The following is a 25,742-nucleotide window of genomic DNA, read 5'->3' as shown; positions in this document are numbered from 1 at the left end:
CAGCACCCAAGATCGCTTCAGCTTGAGTTGACGAACAGATGGCCGGACATTCTCCTTCAGGATTTTTTGGTAGACAGTAGAATTCATGGTTCCATCTATCACAGCAAGCCTTCCAGGTCCTGAAGCAGCAAAACAACTCCAGACCATCACACTACCACCACCATATTTTACTGTTGGTATGATGTTCTTTTTCTGAAATGCTGTGTTACTTTTACGCCAGATGTAACGGGACACGCACCTTCCAAAAAGTTCAACTTTTGTCTCGTCGGTCCACAAGGTATTTTCCCAAAAGAGATGTTTTTTAGCAAAATTGAGACGAGCCTTAATGTTCTTTTTGCTTAAAAGTGGTTTGCGCCTTGGAAATCTGCCATGCAGGCCGTTTTTGCCCAGTCTCTTTCTTATGGGGGAGTCGTGAACACTGACCTTAATTGAGGCAAGTGAGGCCTGCAGTTCTTTAGATGTTGTCCTGGGGTCTTTTGTGGCCTCTCGGATGAGTTGTCTCTGCGCTCTTGGGGTAATCTTGGCATGATGTCTAGCTTTTGAGGTGCTTTTGGTCTACTTCTCTGTGTCAGGTAGCTCCTATTTAAGTGATTTCTTGATTGAAACAGGTGTGGCAATAAACACGCCTGGGGGTGACTACAGAAATTGAACTCAGGTGTGATAAACCACAGTTAAGTTATTTTTTAACAAGGGGGGCAATCACTTTTTCACACAGGGCCATGTAGATTTGGAGTTTTTTTTTCTCCCTTAATAACGTAAACCTTCATTTAAAAACTGCATTTTGTGTTCAATTATGTTATCTTTGACTAATAATTAACGGTTTTTGATGAGCAGAAACATTTAAGTGTGACAAACATGCCAAAGAATAAGAAATCAGGAAGGGGGCAAATAGTTTTTCACACCACTGTATGTATAAAAAAAAGGGCAAATGGTATGGTATAACATGAATGGATTATTTTTGTTTGTCTGTATCATGTGTCTAAGCTCAGTCCTTTACCATATAAATCATATTCTTTATACATTATATACGATTTAAGCAAAGGTGGAATCAAGAATTTCTTCATTGAAGATGGTCTGTGCAGATCCTCCAGGCCAATTAATTTTCGTAATTTTAACCGACACAAATGCTTTAAGGGACGAGGATTTCCTGAAGTGAAGAAAATTATAATAAATTACATAAATTAAATAAATTACAAAATTGAATTATTACTTTGAATAGTTATTTATTAATTACGTTACTCATGGTGCCAGTTCATTACATACTGGGCCTGATTCAGTTCAGTGAGAAAAAGTTATCTAATGGTTTATTACACAAAAACTTATGGACGCAATTCAATTCGAGGAGAAAAAACTTCTCCTAATTCAATTCATAAGCAGTGAGATAGGTTTTTCTGAATTCAACTGCAACTTAAATGTCACGTCCATGAGTTTTTCTCACTGAATTGAACCCTGCTCATTGAATTGTGCTTAGTTTTGTATAAACTCATATAAAGGGATTTTGTCATTTGTTGCACTGTTTACATTGCAAATAATTCATTCTACCCTTTAAAGGACATGGAAAGGCAAAGTCACTTGGGGGTGCCAAAATGTTAGGCACCCCCAAGTGACTTTAATCACCTACCTTTTACCCCGGCTGGTGCCCCTGTTAGGAGAAAACCGCACCAGCCCGGGGTCCCTGCAGTGCTTCCTCCTTCCTGTATCGCCGCGTGTGCATGCGCAGTAGAGTGAAAAGCCGAACTTTAACAGAAAAGTCAGCTTTTCACTCTACTGTGCATGCGCTTAACATCACATCTTAACGAAGCAGGAATCGCATTGCCCCAGGTGCCCCGGGCTGGTGCTGTTTTCTCCTAACAGGGGCACCAGCCCGGGGTACAAGGTAAGCAATTACCTAGGTCACCCCCCAAGTGACTTTGCCTTTCCTTGTGCTTTAAAATTAAAAGTATGATAAATACAAATAAATAAAAAGTACAGTTGCATTAAAGATTCCACAGAGTTAAGTGTCAAAGAGACAAGAGGATGGAGGTCCCTGCCCTATAGAGTTTATAATGGGGGAGGGTATTTAGTGCTGCAGGTTACAGTGGGTGACACTGCTATATAAGTGCCAGTTCCCAGCTTCTCAGGTGCTAAGTGAGTGCCACAAAAGTATTCATTTTAGAGTTTAGTTCTGAAGAAACTGAGGGAGGATTCTCTCCGGAGGAATTCAGGGAGGGCATTCCAAATGTAAGGTAAAGCAAGGCAGAAAGGTTTACGTCGGGAAACGGCAGTAGTAGTGGCGCTTGTGGTTGCTCTAAGAGGAACGGAGGAGTCGGCCAGTAACACGGGGAGATTAGTCACCCGTGACAAATCTCCCTTGTCGTGGGCGACTAATCTCCCCGATATGTCATCCCACTGGCGAGAATGCAAATCGCCAGTGGGATGGCATACGCAGCGCCGCGATCACGGAAGATGCCTTCCGAGGCAACTTCGTCGATTTCGGCAAATCGCTGGCACGGCGTATGCCATCCCACCGCCGATTTACATTCTCGCCGGTGGGATGTCATATCGGGGAGATTAGTCGCCCGTTACAAGGGAGATTTGTCGCGGTCGACTAATCTCCCCGTGTGCCACAGCCCTTAAAGGTTGTGAGAAGGAGTTTGAAAGTTATTCTTAGTTAAATGGGAAGCCATGATAAGGTCACAGTAGTCTAGTTGGGATAATATGAGAGCATTTATGAGCGTCTTAGCTGTTGCAGGTGAAAGAAAGGGACGGCTTTACTGTGTAAGTAACAGGTTTTGACAGTGGTTAATATGATCAGAGAAGGTGAAAGAGGAGTCAAAGATCACCACCAGACAAGTGCTGAGTTGACAGGGTTAATGAGCATGCCATCAATAGAGATAGGAAAAGAGGGAGTAGGACCAGGCTTAAGCTGGGCACACACGTGGCGATTTTCGATCTTTCGTGCGACCATCGGTCACACAAAAGATCGTTCCAACCCTCCACTGATGTTCAGGGCTGAATCGTCAGATATGGAGGTAGAAACAATAGGATTTCTACCTCCTTTTGCCGATTCAGCCCTGAACATAGATTTTGCTTGGGCGCCTTCATCTCTGTAATATCTGTAGCCTCCAACGATATCAGTCGCCTCACCAAGTTGCCACACACGCACCGAACATCGTACGAAAGATATTATTGGTGCATGTATGGCCAGCTTTAGGTGGAAAGATAATCAGTTCAGTTTTTGTTAGGTTCAGTTGGTGGTATAAGTTAATCCAGTCTAAGATTGCTAGGAGCCAGTTGTATCTTGACAAGGTAAGTTAGTGTGTAGTTAATGTCAAATGGCTATACAAATTAGATTCAATAGCGCCCCTATAAGTGTTCTTAGGAATTAAGAGGTTTAACATAGGTCTTAGGATATGTGTTTCTAAGGAGTGTTTCTTGTCATGGAGTGTTTCTGTGATTTAAAGGACAATGAAAGGTTAATATAAATTAAAAGTAAGTCTGAAGGCATTCTTTTTAAGTACTTACTGCATATCTAAATTCCCAGATCCCTGCTTGCTTCTCTGAGATATGGTGCTGGCAGCCTACAGCAGTGTGAAGACTACAGTGATATCACTGAAATCTCTCTCCCCTTCCTGTAGACTGCCAGTGGCAGCCTTCCTATTCTCTGAGCATGTGTGTAACTTGATCCTGTCCCCTGTTCTGAGCTACACATGCCCACCAGCCAATCAGAAGTAGATCTGGCAGAGGGGGGGGGGAGGGAATGAAACACGTGTGCAGTATGAAGCAAGGAGGGAAAGGAAGGGAGAATACCTTTTTAGAGATGGCTGCCTGTTCTAGAAAATGTGAAGTAAGTGTGACTGAGTAAATATTTGATTAGGTGAGCCAAAAGTGTGGCGTTTTTACTAAACAATAGGAGGACTATTGGGCAGTATGCTTTTTAAATTTTGACTTGCATTCTCCTTTTACCTTGATCCAGTGTATATAAGACAGGAAAGAGTCCACCCTCCACCACCCTTCTTTCCTTCAACCTCTTCCCCTCTTTACATACATGCTTTGATTTTGGAGGCCAAGACATCTAATCATTAAAAAAGATGTGGTTTCTGGAATTACTTGAATTTAACTTTATTTCTTTGTCAATATATTTACTATAGGCACAGTTAAGATTATTCTATTTTGAGGTATTATTTTATTCCTGTGGTTTAAAAATATTTTTAAAAAAACCAAAAACCTAGGCAGTAGATTAAAGCCCAGAAGTGTCTCATGAATGCATTACATTAATTGCTTTGATTATTGCATATGAATACAAACTAAACTAAAAGACTACCTTTTGGAGCACTCGCCCAGCACCTGATCTGGGAATCAGCACTTATATTGTACTGTCACCCACTGTGACCTACAGCACTTATATTTGCCTAATTGTGTCTGTAAGTTACCCTCCCATATAGATTGTAAGCTCTACGGGGCAGGGACCTCCATCCTCTTGTTGCCTATGACTCTTAACTTATTGCAACTGTTACTGTATCTTGTATTTATTTGTATTTATTGTTATACTTTGTATTTATCTATTATCTTATTAACCCCCTGTTTGTATTAATGTATTCTACTGTACAGCGCTGCGTACATAAGTAGCGCTTTATAAATAAAAATATACATACATACATATGAATTGTGAAACACAGGCATCCAACATATTTCTTTCCCTAAGTAAAATAACTACTATATTGGGCAATAACTGCTATATCTGCACAAAGCCAAAAGTCCATTACAACTAACCAAGTGTTTGCTTTCATTATTTTACTTGCATTAATGGAAAGTGGCACTGCAATAGCACCTAGACTTGTAGGTTGATTATGGCCATGCCCTTAGGCTTATTAAGGGCCTTATTCCCTCCCTAGTTGCTGGAAGGTTTGTATAGTCATTTTTGGTGGGGGTGGCTTGTCTCAGAGCTCCAGAGGTAATAAAAAGGTGCAGTTAGTAAGTTGAGGGGCTAACTGGGTAGAGTGGGGTCATTGGGGAAAGTATATAAACTTGGAAGGGTAACTGGATAGGAGGCAGGACCCAGGCTTGCACTGGTCATTGTTTTCGAGCTTTTTATGTCATGTAACATTTGAAAAATGTATTATTCAGCGGTGTATGCTTAATCAGTTAAGCTACGTGGAGTTTTACACAAATAGTATAAACTGGAAAATTGTAGTTTTATAGGATTAGCCTGTTACCTTGGGAATAATGGTAAGTATTATAGTTATTGTTTATATGTCAGCATGCAAAGATAGAACAGATACAACTCATAGAATTTTAACATACCGATAATCTCCTGTATTTCTGCCCATTCTTTCTGTATTTCCAATGCTGCTTTCAATTTTGTGCAGATTGGAACATAATCCATGTAATCCACCAATATTCTGACTACTTTTCCCACCAAATGTCTCATCCAGGATACAGTAACAAAATCACAAAACTGAGGAAGAAAAAAGGATGTTAGGCATGTGAAAATACAAGTTATTCCATTATTTAATTTAAATTACAAATGAGCAAGGCAAATTAAGTCTAATAATAGAATAGAAAATGAACATGACCAAATTAGTCTAACCTAAATTGTGACATATTTAAAACTGATACCCTTCTTTTTTCCTTATTATTGTATGGTGATACTGTGTTTGTTTGTGGCTAATAAAAAGCAGGGTCTTGCTGCATCAGTATATCTATGGGGAAGGGCACTCTACTTTAAGTCAGGTTGCCTGCAAAAGAACCATCTTATTGAGGAAAGGGAATTAAGGTGAATGTAGTTTACCCTCCATATAGGTTCACCTCGTTAGATTCTGGGTTGTGAGTTAAAGGGTTGTCAGTTCTTCCCTTGTGTTTTTGGTTGTTGGGTTGTGCTACTGTAGCCCTGTATAAATATATTTTATAATAACATCTAAATACAGGGGTGCTTAATGGGTACATACCCCACTACAGTGCAGTTTGCAGTGTACCTCTAAGTTCATTGCTGATTAGCCATGCAGCGTGTGGATTTTACATTAATCTAGTTTAAATAACCCTACAGTATCCATACATGCCAACATTGTTTTCACTGTACTGGCCCACAGGTTGGAGTTGCAAACTCTAAAATGAAATCCATATCAATCTTTTTTTTGCCAAACATGATTGGTGTCATAGCTGTGCCTGCAAACAAGGTGTAGATGGGGGTAATGTTCACTCTAGTCCAGGGATCCCCAACCTTTTTTACCCGTGAGCCACATTCAAATGGAAAACATGTTGGGGAGCAACACATGCATGGAAAAAGTTCATGGGGTGCCAAATAAGAGCTATAATTGGATATTTGAATAGAATATATCTTTATTGTCCTTGTCACATAAACAACAAAATTTAAAAGAGGCAAAGAACAACTCAAAGCAAAACCTTTTAGCAACAATACCGGCTGTACTTCAATATTTCATATTCAGGGCCATAATTTCTTTTGAATAGATGCTATTTCTCAACCTATTTGTTCTAGCTTTCATTACTCTATATCTCTTCCCCGATGGCAAGAGACAGTGGCCAGGATGAGTCGAATCATGTACAATGTCCATAGCTTGTTTTCGACAACGGAAGCTGTAAATGTGTTCCAGGGTGGGGAGCGAGCAATCAGTTATATCCTCTGCTGACCTAACAACCCTATGGAGTGCTTTTGCATCTTTAGTAGTGCAGCCACCAAACCACACACATAATCCATACGTAAGTATGCTTTCGATGGAACAATGATAAAAGGCAAGAAGCAGATTTATAGGTAGATGGTTTTTCCTCAAAATCCTCAGAAAAGTAGTCTTTGCTGGGCTTTCTTTATCAGCCCTTTGATGTTTGCACTTCAAGAAGCCAAGAGCCTATGGAAGGCTCTGTTTGGGTTTAAACTTTAAACTCTGTTTGGCAAACTTGCCACCAAGCCAGAAATTCAAAAATAAACACCTACTTTGAGGCCCCTGCGAGCAACATCCAAGGGGTTGGTGAGTAACATGTTGCTCATGAACCACTGGTTGGGGATCACTGCTCTAGTCCATAAGAAATATCTTTCATGTGCACTTTTAAAGCTGGTGAGGTGGTTAAATGGTGTGTTTGCTCGCAATTCTTTGTACATGCTACAATTTGTTGCATTCCCTGGCCTTAAAATGTGTGTGTGCCACATGAGGTCTCGGCTTAGAGGAACATTGATAGAGGGCAGACTTCATTCCCCAGAATCCCTTTTCTGATTAACCTTTTTTGTTCTGGTTCTGAAAGCAAGAAGTCAAGGTACGACCCTCCTTTTTAAAAGCACAAACAATAACCAAATCTGTGCCAGTTCAGTTCAGTATCAGTTTAGTTACCCAAGTTTTCCTTTTAGAATCAATCATTTCTTTAACAAAATACTTTATATAACAACAATTTAAAAGCTCATCATAGCAATGTCAGAGCTGTAAAGGCTAGGTGACAAGCTGCGCTTTTCAAATATGACGCATGTGCTTTCAAATCATATTATGTTGTTGAGAAACAATAAACAAGAGCACTTCTCCCAACTGCATAGCTGTGTTTCTCTCAATGCTTCAGCAGGAATTCTACCAATGAATGCACCAGAAACTGCTGTTGAAAGGATCAGTAATAATCATGGCTTCTAAAGTGGTTCTAAAGTCATGTTATTTAAATATGAGTATATGATGGGGTTGAAAATTATGGTACATGTTTTTCACATTCTTTGTTTTTTTTTTATACACAGTGTTCATTGTACCTTGCATTTAAAAAAGCAGCTGACTAGGTACAGTAGTTTTTGTCTGACAATATCACATTTTGTGTATTAATAAAGCAAAAACCAAGGAATAAGGACATATTTTATACTTACAGGTATATCTTTTATAACACATGATGTCCATCCAGGCAATGTATCCTCTTCTAAGGCTGGCCAAGTGAAAGAGCCTCCAAACATATCCCCATGCATGCAATCAAAACAAAGATCAACGCGATAACCATTATTTGCCAGCATCCTTAACATAATCTCATCACTGAGAGCGTATTGGATTGCACTTGGGAAATGAGTGTCATTCACCAGCATGAAATAGCAGTTAACATCAGCTTTATGTGCCAAGAGCAGTCTCACTATTTCATGACTTCCATCTCTTACAGCCACTAATAGACAATTTAAAGGGTCTTTGTTCGGACAAGCACCATATTTTAAAAGTGTCTCGGTGCAGGAAACATCTTTGTTGGATACTGCAAAGAATAAAGCAGTTTTCCTTTTATCCCCATAGTTTTCGGATACATGTTCAGCCAATACTTCATTGACATCAAAGTCATTTTCAATAAGCAGTTCCAGACACTGTAAATTCTGACCATCTGTTGCCGAATGGACTGGACTTAATCCGCTTCTCTTAATTGCATTTTTTGATGTTGCAGGAATAAGGTATTTCAGTGCTCTAAACAGAAGTGTTGTTGTAAGTAATCATTAATACACAGGAAAAAGGGAACACACGTGTGTTTATTTATACAATGGTTCTCAAAAGTTTGTGAACCCTTTAACATTTTCTATATTAATATGAATGTGACCTAAAACATCATCTGATTTTCAAACAAGCTCTAAAAACAGATGAAGAAACCCTTAATTAAACAAATGAAGCAAATATAATTATATTTGGCCATGCATTTATTGAGAAAATGTTTGGTGTGACCCCCTTGTGCAGCAATAACACAAACATGTATATATAGATATATATATATATATATATATATATAGAGTGCAGGATGAAGAGCACACCAAAGTTCAAATGCAATACCTGGGTGCCAGAGCAGCAAAATTTTAAATAGAAAAACAGAATGTCGGCACTCACAGGGTTTCCATGGGGATAATCACTGGCAGTCAGTCATATTTCAAGGTGCAATCAAAAAAGGAGTTTATTAGTCCAACGTTTCAGTTCCCTACTGGAACTTTCGTCAGGGAAGGTTTCCCTGACGAAAGTTCCAGTAGGGAACTGAAACGTTGGACTAATAAACTCCTTTTTTGATTGCACCTTGAAATATGACTGACTGCCAGTGATTATCCCCATGGAAACCCTGTGAGTGCCGACATTCTGTTTTTCTATATATATATATATATATATATATATATATATATATATACATGTGTGTGTATTTTCAGCACTGGCAGTTCATTTATTACTTATCTGTTTAGTTTAAACTGTACTTACAGACATTCCTAATCTGTATTTTAATACATACTATGCCTTATGGTTGTTTCTGTTCCTTCTTTCATAAAATATTTAATGTTATTCTATGTTTCATTCCAAAAACAAGTCAGAATGTTTTTATGCAGGCTTGCCTATATCATACCATTTAGAATGAATGTGTCACATAGTGTAACTGAAACATACATTTTTTTACATTCATAATTCCTATTAGTAAGCTGTACTCACAGGTAATGTCCTCCATAAGCGGCCTTGTGTATGGGAAGATATCCTTCTTTGTCAGGAATATTGCCACTTGCTCCATATTCCAAAAGCAGAGCTATACAATCTGGGTCTCCCCCAGTAGCTGCATCAGACAGCACTGAAGATCCATCATGTGCTTGAAAGTTGACATCCCCACCTAATATCATAGGAAATGGTTACTTATACTGGATGTAAATGTAGAATAGCATAAGCAATGTAGAAAAGCATTTGCTGCAGGCATACAGTATGTTATATGTTTTAAAAACACCTAATTATAGTATGGAGTTACAAGTATGGTAAGTATACCATAATTTTTCTGTAAAATCATCCCATTCTTCACTTTTATATTTGCAAGGCTTCCTATTTAAAAAGTGCTTAGAAAAGGAGTATAGTAAAACAGAAAATGTATTTAGGTCTTGAAAATAGTGGCAAAAATAAAAACTAAGATCGCTTAAAAATGGAAATACAGTTCTCCTCAGATAAGACATCCAGATAAGAGATCCTCAACCTTTACTGAATGGAGGAATGTGGCTTTTGGTTTCTTCATACAACAATTTGGAAACAATAGATTATGGTTTTCTTTGAGTTAGTGACCAGTAAATTACAGCAGTCCAGCATTGTCCATAAACAGCCCATTAGATCTCTCTTCTTGGTACTTTCCATTAGCCAGGGTTTCTTTTTTAATTTTAAGTTTCATTGGGTTTCCCATTGATCACAATACACAGTTTACATGTATTACATGTCTATTATAGGGGTAAGGAAAAGCACACTGGTTAGTAGTATAAAAACATTGTGTGGCACAGATTATGTTATATCTAAACAATTATGCAAGATTTGCTTTTAACAACCTATATAAGCTATCAATGAAAGGTTATTACAGTGCCATGACAGTACTATTCTTTTCTATATAAGTATTTACTAATCTGGAGGTATGGTCCCATACACAGTCCTAGGTTTTAATGAATTTGTGCATTGAGCCAAAAACACTTGGGATGATCTGTAGTCATAATCTCATTAATTATGTAAATTAGAGTAGAAAAGGAGGGATTGTCTGCTCTCAATGCAAAGATGATGTGATGTATAATTCCTTCTGTTTCTTAAGGATATCTGTGGAAGAGTGCTGTACTCCATAGTGACTGAATAGCAGGACACTCCCATCATATATGTGGCACAGATCTGTTTTGCAGGCAGCCTATTTAACACTTATTTAAAAGGAGTTTGTAAATTGACTGACATTTATATGTTAGATTCCAGTGAAGTAATATATTCCTAGCTATTTCCATGTGGCTATGCTTCCATGGAGCATCAAATGAAGCATTCTATTGGTCAGGAGTAAAAGTTGTCTTTGGGTCTCAAGGTGCAATTTCTGAACAAAATATAATTTTTATTGCTGTATGTTTGGTTTGTAACCAAGTGAGAGGCCTCCTCTTAAAAAAATTCCTTGTTGACAGCTTCTCTCAAATTCTTGTGAATTCTTGTGAAATCCCTTTGTATTTAAACGTAACAATTGTTTTGTCTATGAAGATTTTCATTCATCCAGGTCATGGTATATCTAGTATAAATAAATTTAAAGCAACTGGACTTGTTTAGTAATCATTGAAATTACTAAACAATTCAATGATTACTAAACAAGTCCAGTTGCTTTAAATTTATTTATACTAGATGTAACAATTGTTAAGTATAATGCAATGAAATTACAACATCCATGGCACTGTGACATCTAAAATAGCAGATCCTGATGCAATAACTACACAGACATGAAACAATATATCTGTAAAATAGTAAAAGTTTCCTAGCTTACTGCTATATATATATGTTGGATCAGTTTTTATCATTTAAAGAGGTGGAACAGTGGTCTGCATTTGAGATATGCAAGGAACTCAGCACAGGAAATACCTTTAATAAGGCCCTATGGCCAAGTACAGTGGCAGGTAATGCACACTACAACCCAACACTTGATAGGATTAAATATTTCATTAATATCCCAAGGGTATTTAAGACACTGTGAGGGAAAAGGAAAAATAAGAAGATGTGTGTGTGTGCATGGAAAATACCTTTATGAATGAGTTGTTCCAGTATATCACAGTGCCCATATTCAGCAGCAACTCCTAAGGGTGTCACACCAAAGCCATCTTCCAGACTGACATTGCCTCCATTTTTTAGTAATAAAGATACAAGATCTCTGCGCCCTTGTTTGGCTGCTTCATGCATAGCCGACCATCGTTTTACACATGGCTGATTAATTGTGCAGTTGTAATCAATTAGAGTGGCTGCCATGTCATAATTCCCAATCCTAATTGCTGAAAAGGTCAAGCAAAATAGAGAGGAAAGTATGTTATGTTGTGACTACTTTTAAGTACTTCTCATCTGGCCGTTTGTCACTGCCAGTACTGGTAAGGTATGTATATCATCCTCATCATCATTTATGTATATAAAGACAACAAGTTACATCACACAACAATAATTTGTAGCAAACATGGGTCAACAAACATGGTTACAGAATAAAAATAGGATCTGATGGCCCTGCTAGCAATGCAGTAAAAAAAGAAAAACTATCAAATCACTTAGTTTCCAGTGTATAAACTCAGAGGTACTGTCTCACACACTGCTCCATTTTCTGCATGGTTAACAAAAGGGTTCATTAGATTCCCACTTGTGTAAACGTGTATACCTATTTGAAATCGTTTTCCATAAAGATAGATTTCCTTCAGTCTCTGTTAAAGCCATAAATCAGATGAAAGACTTGGCTTTTTAATATGTTTTGTTGCTATTTAAAATTTCACCTTTACTATACAGGCTACAAAATTCCTAAAGAATCGGTTTATTGCTTTGTTCAATATGCTGTGCCAACCAGTGTTGCCAAGAGCACACCCTAGAAATGCTTGGCCTTGACCCTCAGTCAAACAATGCTTCATATAATCTATAATAATATAAAATCAGAACCAATAAACAAGCTGCATAATTTATGTTAAAACTGAATCTAAACAATTATAGTTGCTCTTATATAAAAGGGTGACCTAGCTACATTCACAAATGTATATGTATATACACTGTAATGTAATATAAGGGAAGGTTGTGGAAATTAGATATATACTGTATCTCCCAGATTAATTTCGTACATCTGATGAGCTCTTATTATCAGCAAATAAAAAGCTGCACAGGTTGTACCCTATTAGAAGGAGGTAATCAGTGTCAGCTGTGCAACTGAATTGTAAGGTAACAAGCTGTCAACATTTGTTCTGGTGTTCTGTTGGTGCAGGGGTCTAGCTCCCCAATGTCTAGTCACCGGTAGTTAGGTTTTACCTAAAACAGGAACCTAATTCTCAAGGTAATTGACATTTGAATAAAACTGACATCCTAAAAGCTGAATAGATATGGAAAAAACTGTTATTTAACCTTTAACACACCTAAAAGAAGAGGAGATTCCCCTCTGCTGTTCTTGGTGATTGGCCAGACCCCTTTTTCTAGAAGGGCTTTCACATTTTCAAGCAGGCCAGCTTTTGCAGCAAGGGTCAGTGGTGTTTCTCCATCATTAGTCTTCTGCTCCCATGAAGTCTTATAGACTGCTGTATTAATAACAGAAACAAAAAAAAGCGACCAAAACATCTTACTAAAATACATCTTCACAGATGAATTGTGCTATGCTATCTATGTTACTGATTTCTCTTCTAAACTGTGTTTAATGAAGTGAGAGGGACTGAGCTCATACAGAAACATCCAAAATGGCCCCCATTGGTTGGCAAACATCTAGAATGATGGGGCTATGTAAGGCTCTGATAGGTTACTGTTTACTTTGGTGCTGCAAATTATAAGAACCTTGGACTGATCCCTGTCCCATTATATGAAACATTTCCAAATGTACATGCAAGTGAAAAGTAAAGAATCGTTCAGAAAATTGTGTGAACTTAAACCCTGTTAACAAAGGTATTTGTTCCTATACACACTCTTTGATTTGTGCCAAGCTAGGGCCAGTCAGATGATTCAGCCTGCTTTAATAAACTGCAGAGTGCATTGGTACAAGCCTGAATGAGGTGTCAGTTGCAGGGCTCCTATTGTGTGTTCTTCTTCTTACATGCAACCTGTACCCAACGAATTACACACTAATGCTGTTTTTGGTGCACAATGCAACACTGACTGAAAAAAAGGCTATACTGCTACAGAGATTTAGAGACAAAAAAAGTAATTGGCTGGTGATAGGAGGTTAGTAATCAAGATTAAAAATAAAGTGTCTAAAATATTGGCCCATGCCAGATTTTACGCTTCCTTTAAGAAAACATTGTGCGAGGCAGGGTTTTAACAATTCTAGTATCGTTTCTGTAAAAACAGAGGAATGTGTCAGTATCAATTTATGAAAGGTAGACATATATGAAATGTTAATGTGCCATACTAGCGGTACACTACTTGTGATTTTTGTTCTGTTTTTAGTTCATGTATATCCTAGGGCTGGAACTATGGGTAGACAGAAGAAGTACGTGCCCAGGGTGCAGCGGTGGGGGTGCTATGCACATTACCCCACATACATCTACCTACCCCTAGTTCAGGGTTTGGGGCTTGGGTGAGGGAACTGGAGGTCCAGAGAGGATGTTTTCTCTGGCGAGCCTGGGAAGGGTATGTGATATAGAACTCCTTGCCGTGGATGCCTCCTTGCCTAAGCCCAGCACTGTTATGTACAACATGATAACACAAACAGTGGTAAAGGGGACTAAAAAATGTTTTTTTTTGTCTTATAAATATTTTTTAATATTGTATTAGTGATTTCACTGACCCTAACAATTTTTAACACATGCAAATGTATATGAAATCAATTCTACACATGCCTAAAAAAATCTATATGTACAACAGATGAAAAGACAGTATTACATCTGTTGTTCTATTGTGAATCATAAGCAAACTCACCATCAAGAATAACTTCAGTGATTTGCCGAATTGGTTGAACGCAGGCTTCATGCAAGGGAAACCAGCCTTTTTCATCAGCTTCATCGAGTGCATATTTATAGCTCATATATTTCTGTAATTCAGTAATTTCTCCTGAAAATAAAAACAAATGCATTGTAACATTGCACCTTGTACCTGGAAATATTTTAATCTAACAGTTGTACGTTACCTTGTTTAATTGCGGATACAATTTTTTTGTTTATTTCACTTGTAGGCACAAATCTATTTAAAATAAAAGGAAAAAAAATGTAAGGCATGTGTGCCATAGGATCCACAACAAAGAACAACATACACTTCACTTCACACTTCATAGCTACTACTTCATAAAAACTTCATAAAAAATACTTCATAGCTACATGCAAAATCAACAAAATACTGAAATAGTGCATTTACCAAAAAAAGAACTTTAGCACAGTTATAGATACAGTGGATGCAGTGGTGAGCAATGTTATATAGCAATAGCAATAGTCAATTTTATTGAGAAAGATTGAATTATTGGCCTAGAGGGCGGTCATGCCTCCCCTAGCCCAAACTTTATAAATACAGAGCTGCCAAATGAACCCTCTGTCTCTCAGCGTAAAGTGTGGTTGTAGTTTGTACCCATTTTTTGTACTTTGCACACTGCCATGACTCTGTAAAGTGCCCATTAAGAGATGTAATTAAATATATTAATATTTACTTAAGTAACGTTTAATCTGAATATATGTATAATCTGGCAACTAAAAGTGGCATGTGCAGGACTAACTTTACAACTGCCAAGTAAGAGTCTCTTAAAAGATACATGCCTACTTCCTTAATGAGATATTTGGTCACCCTTTGGTTCACGTTTCTCAGTGTTTATCTGACAAGAAGTAATCCATTTGACCTTTGTCATGATTTTTCTAATGGAATAAGTAACTGGCATGCTGTACAATAATAGTGTTCAGCTATTAAACTGTCATTTAATTAATATAATGCAAAATGAGTATGAAGAAAATGACAGTGAACTACTTGGGAGAATTAAAAATGTCAAGTGTGACATGGTAACCACTTTAAATGTCACCAGCATAATTAAGCTTCTCCTAGGGTTACTAATACAAAGCACAGGAATGATTTTTAGCAGCCTGTGTAAGTAAAAATAGATATAAAAAGGTATCCCTTGTTAATTATTTTGATTTGTGTGTAGTTTAAGTTCAACTACATGCAGAAAATGCCAAACAGTCTTTCTTAAAGTGGCGTGTCTCACATATTTCTTAAAAGAAAAAAAAAACAGATTCTTAAATTATTAAATCTAATCAGTCTATTTCTGATCTCAAATGTATAACTCTTGATTGCTAATGTAAATACCCATTAGCAAATACATATTATTTACTTATGGAAGCTAGTGTGAGATCAGCTGTAAGTTAGAACTGAACTTTAGTCAGTTCAAGCACACAACATCTTTAAACCATGGATTTGGCATCTGGTGTCACTAGGGGCATGACCAGCTAAAAAGTGGGGCTTTGGAATAAGATTTAATAGTTTCCTCTTCACAAATGTATTTACTTTCCAAATAAATGGGCCATAAATCTGACTTTGGTACAAATCAGTATTATCAGGGAAAACCTTTATAAAAAAAAAGCAAGAGTAATATTAATGCCTCCAACCTGTCTTGGTAACATGAAGGTACATTGGATCCCAAGGATTCTTGAATAGCGTATTGGATTTCATAGTTACTTAACTGATCTTCTTCAGCTTCCTCCATTCTCTTATTTCTTAGGAATCCATATGGTCTTAAAAATAAAATAGTTTATTGAGTTTATTAAACTGAAACATCAATAAACCTGTCCATATCACAGATATTGTGCCATGTGAGCAGTGTAGAGCAATTTATTTTACTCAGTACAATATTATATTACACAGCATGCTGTTAACTATATGGAATTTAACATAAATCTCCTTTCGCTTACTCTTCTCATTGATTTTATAAAATATAATTCCCCTTTGGCCTCTACACATAAAAACAGGAGGGCGTGCATGCAGGGTGAAGGGTGAAATTAAATCAGATTAATATATATGTGTGTGTATGAACAAACACATATATAGTGGATAATGTACCCCCTACTGTAATTTATAAAGATATTATAAGTCACCGAGGATTTATGTGGGAGGGGGAGCTAGACTTGAGAGCAAGGTTGAACTAAACTTGAGACAGTGGGTGGAAGGGAGGGGGAAGTGAGACCAGGGAGACACTGTTTGAGACCTGAGAGGAGTCATGCAAGGGGGAGTGCAGACGGAGCAGACACTGAGTGCCAGGGAGCGAATATATGAGACTGTTGTTGATAGGGGGAGAAAGACCGGAGAGGGAACAGGGAAAGGGAGACAGGATCGGCATCATGCGAGGGGGGGGGGCAGGTGAATCAGATATGGAGGGGCAGGGAGAATGAGACCTAAACAGAGGCCGTAGCTAAGACGGAATGACAGGACAATAGCACCATGCTAAGTAAGAGCTGAGCCAGGAACTTAGACGGGAGAGGGGCATGAAAGGCATTGCAAAACTCTAAAATAAGGGATTATGGGAGTCTTATTAAATGTGATGATTTTCTTTTTCTCTGTAATAATAAAAAAAAGATTACTGCAATCTCCTACTAACCGGCCTCCCAGACTCCCACCTCTCTCCCCTGCAATCAACATTAAACTCTGCTGCCACGATCCTCCTGCTCTCTCCTAAGAGGGAACCTGTTTAGCCCTATGTAAGCTCTCTAGCATGGTTACCTGTTAAGCAAAGGATAGCATATAAAATCCTTCTGCTAACATTCAAAGCCCTTCACTCCTCTGCTCCTCACTACATTTCTTCACTGGTCTCCCTGCACGTTCCTGGTCGTCTTTTCCACTCCTCTCAGAGCCTCCGCCTTTTTACTCTATCCATCTCATCTTAAACCTTTCTATCTCACTGCCCCTTATTTTATCCTGAATCCCTCCGTAGGGAACACTCTCTTTAAAGGAACAGTAACACCAAAAAATGAAAGTGTATAAAAGTAACTAAAATATTATGTGCTGCTGCCCTGCACTGGTAAAAGTTGTGTGTTTACTTCAGAAAGTCTACTATAATTTATATAAATAAGCTGCTATATAGCCATGGGGGCAGCCATTCAAAGGAGAAAAGGCACAGGCACATAGCAGATAACAGATAAAACACTATTGTATTCTACAGAACTTATCTGTTATCTGCTACGTAACCTGTGCCTTTTCTCCTTTTTTCCAGCTTGAATGGCTGCCCCTGTGGCTACACAGCAGCTTATTATATAAATTATAGTAGTGTTACTGTAGCAAACACCCCAGTTTTACCAGTGCAGGGCAACAGTGCATTATATTTCTATTACTTTAAAGCTCTTTCATTTTTTAATGTTACTGTTCCTTTAAGGAACAACTCCAATGCTACTATCAGGTATCACGGTAGTCTGATGATTAGTAGCCTCTCCTGCGCTTCCCACTGGACCTGAATACCGGATGTGGAGACAGTAACAGGCCCAGCTGAAGAATAGCAGTAGTGCCGTTGATGAGAAAGCCGGTAACAACAGTCTTTGTACAGTAGTAACGCAAACAGGCACTATGAAGCAGGGGTAGTCGAGAAACAAGCCGAGGTCAAACCGAGAATCAGAGTCCGAAAACAAGCCAGGGGATGATCAGAAGAATAACCAGAAGCCGAGCCAAAATCAGAAGTCAGAAGAACAGTCAGGAGGATTCAGGAACGCTTAGTGTCAATTTGCAGGCAAAAGATCACTTCGCAAAGTGTGTTAGGCCTGGGCGTCCTTAAATCCGCAGGGAGCATGCGCGCAACGTCAATACGCAACGTGCGTCAATACGCGGCGTGCGTAATCTCGCGCCCCCGTGCGCGCGCGCCTAGTCGCACGCCCGCGCATGACGCGCGTTTAGTCGCGCGCCTGCGCGTAACGCACGCCCAGACGCGCGCCCATGTGCGGCATCGTTCCGGCGCATATCTACGCCGGCGCTGCCGCGCGCCCGTGCGGACACACGCGCCACGGAGCACACGGAGCTGACAGCTACCTTCTGGAGCACTAAAATGCTATTTTATTTAGTCTTGACCCATATCTTGTACATACTCCTACCTTCCAATTTGTGCCTGTATGTTTCCAGACCACTTAGATTGTAAGCTCTACGGGGCAGGGACTTCCTTCCTACTGTGTCTCATACCACATGGCACTTAATCTCTTTGTATTTTTACTTATTTATTGTATTTATTATAACACTTGTCCTCCCTGTGTGTAATTGTGTATTTTGTAAGATTGTACAGTGCTGCGTATCTATCTATCTATCTATCTATCTATCTATCTATCTATCTATCTATCTTACAGAGTACAAAAAATACACATTGGAAAAAAAACTGATTGCTTTGTTATCAATATAAAGTAATATTTTTAAACAGCTATAACACATAAGCGCTGTAATTATCTTTATGAATAGAATTGTGCTCTGACAGGGTTTTTTCTTCTATTTTATGTATATATGTACTTTGAATATCACACCCCATACATATATATGACAGTAACAATGAGTGCAGCTCTTCATTTAGGTTTTAGTACAACTTTTTGAATTTAAATGTAGGGTGCACACCATAACCAGTTGTTTTACCTGGATGCCTGGACTGAGTATAACTGCACACTGTATCACTGCACAGGGTACAGAACAGGGTCACAAGGCATAGCCTCCCCTAAAATACTCATGAGCATATATTGTAAAGCTGTGTTCATTCATGTTTTAATGTGTTTAATTGTTTTGGGTGCTGCAAGAGCACCTGAAATCCTGAAAATCATACCCTATACAAGATCATTACTAAGATATCATTAAAAGAAATTCTGTCAGGAAAGCAATATTTTAGAACAATAATTAGTTAGATAATCAAAATAATAATTATTTTAAATCTTAAAACACCAAAACCATGGGTAACAAAATGCAAACAAAAACTGTACAATAAAAATTGCAATGGTTATTGTTTATAACAACTACAAATACATATTTCTTTTCAATACAATATACATTTATCGTAGGATTAGGCAACTGTTGCTAGGTACACCCATATACACATGTACATACTTTGCCCCCACAGTAAATATATAAATGAAATGGCACCTACAATATAAAAGGGTAACTTACAGTGTTTTCACAAAATGAAATGCCGCTCTTAAACCATAACTATCCAGGTATGAAGAATAAACATACTGCTGGTATTGTTCATGCAGCTGTCCAGAGATAAAGTGCAGATACTGTTAATGTAATAGAAGGTTTGCTCTTGCTCTAATTTTAATAACAACACTGCCTTCATTTATAGGATTTCTGTATGCACATAAATATCATAAATCATGCCTGACACCAGTATATGGAAAACAATCAATGTAATAAAATGTGACTATCACTTTGGTAAACAAGACTAGATGTGACTAAAAGACTAAAAACAAAACTAAATGTGAAAAATGTTTTTCGCACAAAAGATATTTTTGGGAGTTTGCAGAACTATGTGTAACATGTGATAGTTTTTAATCAGATATTTCAGTCACTGCGCTGCTTTTTCTGCCCACCTAAAGCTGCCCTATTTATCTTTTTGGATCCCCTTTCCTCTCCTTTCATTTTAAGCTCTGAACAACAATGACATATTCCCAGTGGCTATACAATGAGGGTGCACAAGCAAGCCTATAGAGTGGAGGTGTTTAGATAATACACGGCCACAATGCAGAGTGATTCCGTTTTAAATCCACAGTCATGAATATACTATAAAATACATAAGAACCATTTATATTAATATATATATTTAGCCTGTAAACCTTTTTTTCTCTGTAATAATAAAACAGTACCCAGGGTCGTTTGGGCCCCTCTTGCCGCCTGAGGCGGCTCCTGGATGCCGCCCCCCTCCCGCTCCCCAGCGCTTACCTCTCCAGCGCAGGAGCGGGTCCGGGGGCTGTCTGATCGCTAGCGCAGAGAGCGAAATTGCGCTCTCTGCACTAGAAGAGCCGAATTTCCGGTTTAAAAACCGGAAATTCGGCTCTTAAAGTTACCAGGAGTGGCTTTTTGCCGCCCCTTGTAACTGGGGGGCTTCTGCCGCCTGAGGCGAGTTTCTCAACTCGCCTCATGGCAGAAGCGCCCCTGACAGTACCTTGTACTTGATCCCAACTAATACTGTATAATTAATCCTTATTGGAGGGTAAACAAGTCTTTTGGGTTATTATGTTGGGTTGAAAACCCCAACATACTGTTCTTCGACTTTGGCTTATTCTTCCACTTCTTATTCTTATTCTTAGCGCCCCCCCATTTTCTAAATGCTACTCCTCCTACAGTTTTAGGGGTACAACACCCAAACTCTCCACACTTCTTCGCCCAATAGCGGAGCAGGTTGCTTGTGCTTTTCTAAGCAATCCCATCCCCCGTCCTTTTGTGGCGCCCCTCCGAACACCCCAATTTTTCCATTGACTTTGACAGGGAAGATTTTCAAACTGCTGCCACACTTACAGTTTTGAAGCTACAGCCCCCAAACTTGACTAACATAATCATGGGGTCACCCCGAATGAAACAGCAACGTTTGTTGGATGACCCCCAAAGTGGGAGGGGCAAACAACAGCCAATCAACTTTTACCCATTGACTTTTATGGGGAAATTGAAACTGCTGCCAATCTTACAGCTTTGAGGCTTCACTCCCCAAACTTGAATCTCATACTCATGGGGTCAGCCTGAATGAAAATATGATGATTGCTGGATGCCCAAAAGTGGGCGGAGCAGTGAACAGCCAATCAGATTTTATCTATTGACTTGGCGGAAATTCAACCTGCTTCCATTCTCACAGTAATAACCCCAGGGTCCCCAAACTTTTTACACTTGGTCCCAATAGTCAGTCACTGGGTGACTACGCATTTAAGGTTTTTTTCTACTTTTTTAAAGGGGTTGGGGCCACCAACAGCCAATCAGAGACTTTTAATGGGAAATCCAACCTGCTGCCATTCTCACAGAATTAAAACCAGGGTCCCCAAACTTTTTACAGTTGGTCACTAGAGGACTGCAGTTTAAGGTTTGAAAAAGTGGGCGGAGCCACCAACAGCCAATCAGATTTCACCTATTAAATTTTATTGGTTAGGTGTCAGGGTTCCCAAACTTTGCACATTCAGTCACTGGGTGACTTTGTACTCAAGGTTAGAAAAAGTGGGCAGAGCCGCCAAAAGCCAATCACATATCTTTCATTGTTTTCAGTGGGGAAATTTTAAGTGTTGCCATTCTCACATGTTTAATGTCAGGGTCCCCAAACTTTGCACAGTTTGTCACTGGGTGACTATGTTCCAAGTTTAGAAAAGTGAGCGGGGCCACCTATAGACTTCATATGTTTAAATTTAAACTGCTGCCATCCTTTAAATATTAATACTAGGGTCCCCAAACTTTGCAGAGCTAGTCACCAGGTAACTGCGGTTCAGAGTTGGAAAAAGTGGGTGGAGCCACCAGCAGCCAATCAGATTTTAACTATTGGTTTTCAATGGGGAAATTCAACCTGATGCCATTCTCACAGTATTAACACCAGGGCCACTAGGGGACTGCATTTTTAGGTTTTAAAAAGTGGGTGGAGCCACCAACAGCCAATCAAACTTCACCTATTGATTTTTTTTGGTTTAAATTTAAAATGCTGCCTTTCTCACACTATTTATGTCAGGGTTCCCAAACTTTGCACAGTCAGTCACTGGCTGACTACATATTCAGGGTTAGGACAAGTGGGCGGAGCCACCAACAGCCAATCCATTTCCACCCATTAAATTTCATTGGTTTATATTTAACTGATGCCATTATTTAAGTATTAATTCCAGATACTTAAAATTTCCAGAGTTGTTAAACTTTATTTGCCATTCAAAGTTAGAAAAAAGTGGGCGGAGACACCAACAGCTAATCACATTTCACCTATTTACTTTCAATGGTGAAGTGTAAAATGCTGTCAGTCTCACAATTTTTATGCCTAAATCCCCAAACTTTGCACAGTTTGTCACTGGGGGACTGCACTTCAAAAATAGGAAAAGTGGGTTGGGCCACTAACAGCCAATCAGATTCCATCCATTTAATTTTTTGGTTTAAATTTAGAATGCTGTCATTCTCACACTATTTATGCCAGGGTGCCCACTTTTTGTTACTGGGTGACTTTGACAAGGTTAGAAAAAGTGGGCACACCCACCAATCACAATTTACCTATTGACTTTTATTGGTTTAAATTTAAACTGCTGCCGTTCTTTAACTATTAATCCTAGGGTCCCTAAACTTTGCAGAGTTAGTCACTGGGTAACTGCAGTTCCAGGTTAGAAAAAGTGGGCGGAGCCACCAATCAGATGTCACTCGACTTTCAGTGGAGAAATTTAAATTGCTGCCATTTAGACATTATTAAAACCAGGGTCCCCAAACTTTGCACAGTGGTTTTTACTATATAACTGTGGTCCAAGGTTAGAAAAAGTGGGCAGAGCCAACAACAGATCAGATTTCATTCAGTGACTTCACGTTTTTCAACCCAACATGAAGTATGTTCTCAAACTTCCCTTTTTAGTTTAATATTTAAATGATTTTTGGCAGACTTAAGTTATGGAGATCCAAACTACAGAAAGATCCCTTACTCAGAAAACCCCTGGTCCCGAGCATTCTGGATAACAGGTCCCATACCTGTAATAACAAATTACCAAAAATACCACAGAGAGATTAGTTACCCGTGATAAATCTCTTGCCAGCAATAAGGATTACTTATGTCTTGGATCAAGTATAAGGTACTGTTTTATTAGTACAGAAAAATTGGAAATCATTTTTGTAAACCTGAATTATTTGATTAGAATGAAGTCTATGGGAGATGGTCTTCCCATAATTCGGAACTTTCTGGATAACAGATCCTAAAGCTATAAATGCATGTTTGCAGGGTTACTCACAATGATTTGCAACCCTATATTTTTAATAGGCGCCTAGTAGGAGGATTGGCCAACTTCAAACTTTATAAAACATGATGACAAACTGAACTATTGTATTAAAGTGAACAGGATATGTTGGCACTTTATAAATATAAATAATAATAATAACACTGGACTATATATTTGATAGACATCCTCCAAGAGGCTTGGTAAAGTTAATTAGATTTTACAGAATATTGTGATACAGTCTCTATAATAACCTCTTATAACTTATAATAGAACTATGTATGCACTATTATTTCCCTCTTAGAAAATAATTTATTAGTCAACAGAAAGCTATATTATATCATACTGCTTCAAATATTTTACAGATGCCTTCCAACCGAATGTTTTCATATTTGTATGAATAGCAGCTAAACCTCCAGCCTGAAGTCAGCATAATAGCTAAACCAGATATGTAAACTAAGGGGCAGATTTATCAAAATGTGAGATTAGAGCAAACTACTACAAACTAACCCATTTTCTATTCATTCCTAGGGGATGTTTAAGGGCATATGTATCAAATGGTGAACTCTAACTTGCAACCATTGATAAATACGTTTTTAAAAATCCCATAAGAATGAATAGAAAGTAGGTAAATTCTTCTGTGGTGAATGCTAATCTTACATTTTGATAAATCTGCCCCTAGATTACCTGGTTTCTAAAACTAGTTATCACTCTATTGCAATAGTCTGTACTGTGCCAACCAGCTAGCATGGTGCTGTTAGTTAACCAGGAGACAAAAATAACAAATTAAAATTGGCTGGTTAACACTTGTTTGTTGAAGTATAGGTATTTAGTTGTCTACAAATAAAGCATTTTCTCACCTTTTCCAATCCACATTGTTACAGACAGGCCTTTATTTGTCACAGCAGCGGTTGCTAGCAGTACATGGGTCACACAGCATTTCTAAAATTAAACATGAGGTAGCAGGGTAATTTAAGCTCTGACCTTGTGAAGCAGTTACTCCAGAATACCCTGGTAGGAAAATAAGCCACATGCAGAGAATTGCTTTAGAACATATGGCTGGGGATGTTAAATTCCCTGACCTGCTGTGCTGCATTTAATACATTCAAATATTTATGAATCAATGTAAAACCTAGGCAGTAAAATGGATTATATTAATTATACTTGCATTCAAAGCTAAATTAGTTCATGGAAAAGTTAAATGCATAGGATTATTAGAATTATTTTTAACATTACAGTACTATTTGTGTAAAGGCTAATACAGTTCAGCTTGTTGCTCTGAATAGAAATGTTTTTAGCAACATAAAATTAAGCTACTATTTTGGTGCTTTAAGTAGTTGCTATTTTTGAGCAAATGCAATTAGTTATGTTCGGACTGTAACCTGCAGGCAGGATTGGGCTGAATAAGTATGCCATTGGTGGAGGCAGTGGCCCTGAGTGCAGGCACAGAAACATTTCTGCAGTGTAATGTCTCACCTGCACATCTTTTTCAGCATCTCCAGTGGTGCTTAAAGGACATGTAAACCCCACAAACAAAAATGTAATCAGTGAACAGCCTCTTTGAAATCTTTCAATACCTGCCACACTGGTTGTCCAGAGGTTAATAGTAAGGCTGCAACATCTCCTTAATCACTTAGATTTCCTTCTCCTCCTGTAACCCACTTGGCCCCCTCCCTCAGGAATTTGCTTTGGTTGTTGGCTCCTGGGCATGCTCAGTTCTTCCCAGCTCAGATTATTAAACACAACCTCCAGTCTAGCAGCCAATGAAGAGATAGCATTGCTGGTTTCCATAGAAACTCTGCTTTAGATGTCTGCTCCTATTTTTTCTTCTAACCTCCTCTCCTGAGATTAGCTTAACTACCACAGTGCTCAATCCAAGCAGAACTTTTTATCAAAGTAAGTTCTGCCTGTGTGCGCATGCATTCTTGACAAAATAGGGGTCTTTGTGCATGTATGCTGTTTGCAGATTTAAATGTAAATGATTTATCAGAGGGAAAATGGCCACAGGGTGAAAGCTGCTGCTTGTTATAGGAAAGTGCTGGTGCTGGTGAACAGAGGGGATATATACAGTACACACGATGCCATTTTGGTGGGGGTGATGTGCACAACTGATATAGACTGTAGTAAAATGTATGCTTTACGTGTTCTTTAAAGCAACAGCAGTGTACAAATGAAACTGGGTAAAATAGGCAGACTGCACAAAATAAAAAATATTTGTAATATAGTTAGTTAGCCTAAAATGTAATCTATAAAGGCTGGGGTAAGCAGATGCCAGAACTCTACTTCCTGCTTTCAGCTCTCTAACCTCTTAGTTAGTCAGTGACTTTAGGGGAAGCCACATGGGACATAACTGTTCAGTTAGTTTGTGAGCATGCTGAAGAGTTATTTTTCCATATGCCCCCCCTCAAGTCACTGATTGGCTACTGACTGTTAAGAGTTTAGAGAGCTGAAAAGGAGGAAGCAGAGTTCTGGCCATTATATTAGACATCTGCTCACTCCAGCCTTTATT

General features: G+C 38.6%; 1 protein-coding gene across 2 annotated transcripts; it reads right to left on the bottom strand.

Annotated features, from left to right (window-relative positions):
- Nucleotides 1-908: 908 nt before the first annotated feature.
- Nucleotides 909-24,169, bottom strand: asb15 (ankyrin repeat and SOCS box containing 15). Of its 2 annotated transcripts, none has more exons than XM_002941830.4 (10): nucleotides 24,094-24,169; nucleotides 15,968-16,093; nucleotides 14,512-14,564; nucleotides 14,304-14,435; nucleotides 12,815-12,973; nucleotides 11,462-11,707; nucleotides 9,393-9,564; nucleotides 7,829-8,399; nucleotides 5,284-5,437; nucleotides 909-1,147 (listed from the first exon to the last, which is right to left on the bottom strand). In XM_002941830.4, the coding sequence occupies exons 2-10, from the start codon at nucleotides 16,063-16,065 to the stop codon at nucleotides 972-974; spliced, it is 1,761 nt and encodes a 586-aa protein (XP_002941876.2). In that variant the 5' UTR covers nucleotides 16,066-16,093; nucleotides 24,094-24,169; the 3' UTR covers nucleotides 909-971. The 2 variants fall into 2 exon arrangements, with proteins under 2 accessions (XP_002941876.2, XP_031754851.1); XM_031898991.1 differs by lacking the exon at nucleotides 24,094-24,169 and adding an exon at nucleotides 19,476-19,552.
- Between the last annotated feature and the right edge of the window lie 1,573 nt (nucleotides 24,170-25,742).

Source organism: Xenopus tropicalis, chromosome 3 (genome assembly GCF_000004195.4).
Source record: "Xenopus tropicalis strain Nigerian chromosome 3, UCB_Xtro_10.0, whole genome shotgun sequence".
NCBI classification, from domain to species: Eukaryota; Metazoa; Chordata; class Amphibia; order Anura; family Pipidae; genus Xenopus; species Xenopus tropicalis.
This window is presented reverse-complemented; position numbering and strand designations above follow the sequence as displayed.

Coding starts and splice junctions, on each gene's coding strand:
- asb15 (XM_002941830.4), bottom strand. CDS start 16,065: ATGGAGGAAGCTGAAGAAGATCAGTTAAGTAACTATGAAATCCAATAC. Junction 14,565..15,967: donor CCTTCATGTTACCAAGACAG/GTTGGAGGCATT, acceptor TATTTTAAATAG/ATTTGTGCCTACAAGTGAAA. Junction 9,565..11,461: donor GGAACAACTCATTCATAAAG/GTATTTTCCATG, acceptor CTATGATATTAG/GTGGGGATGTCAACTTTCAA.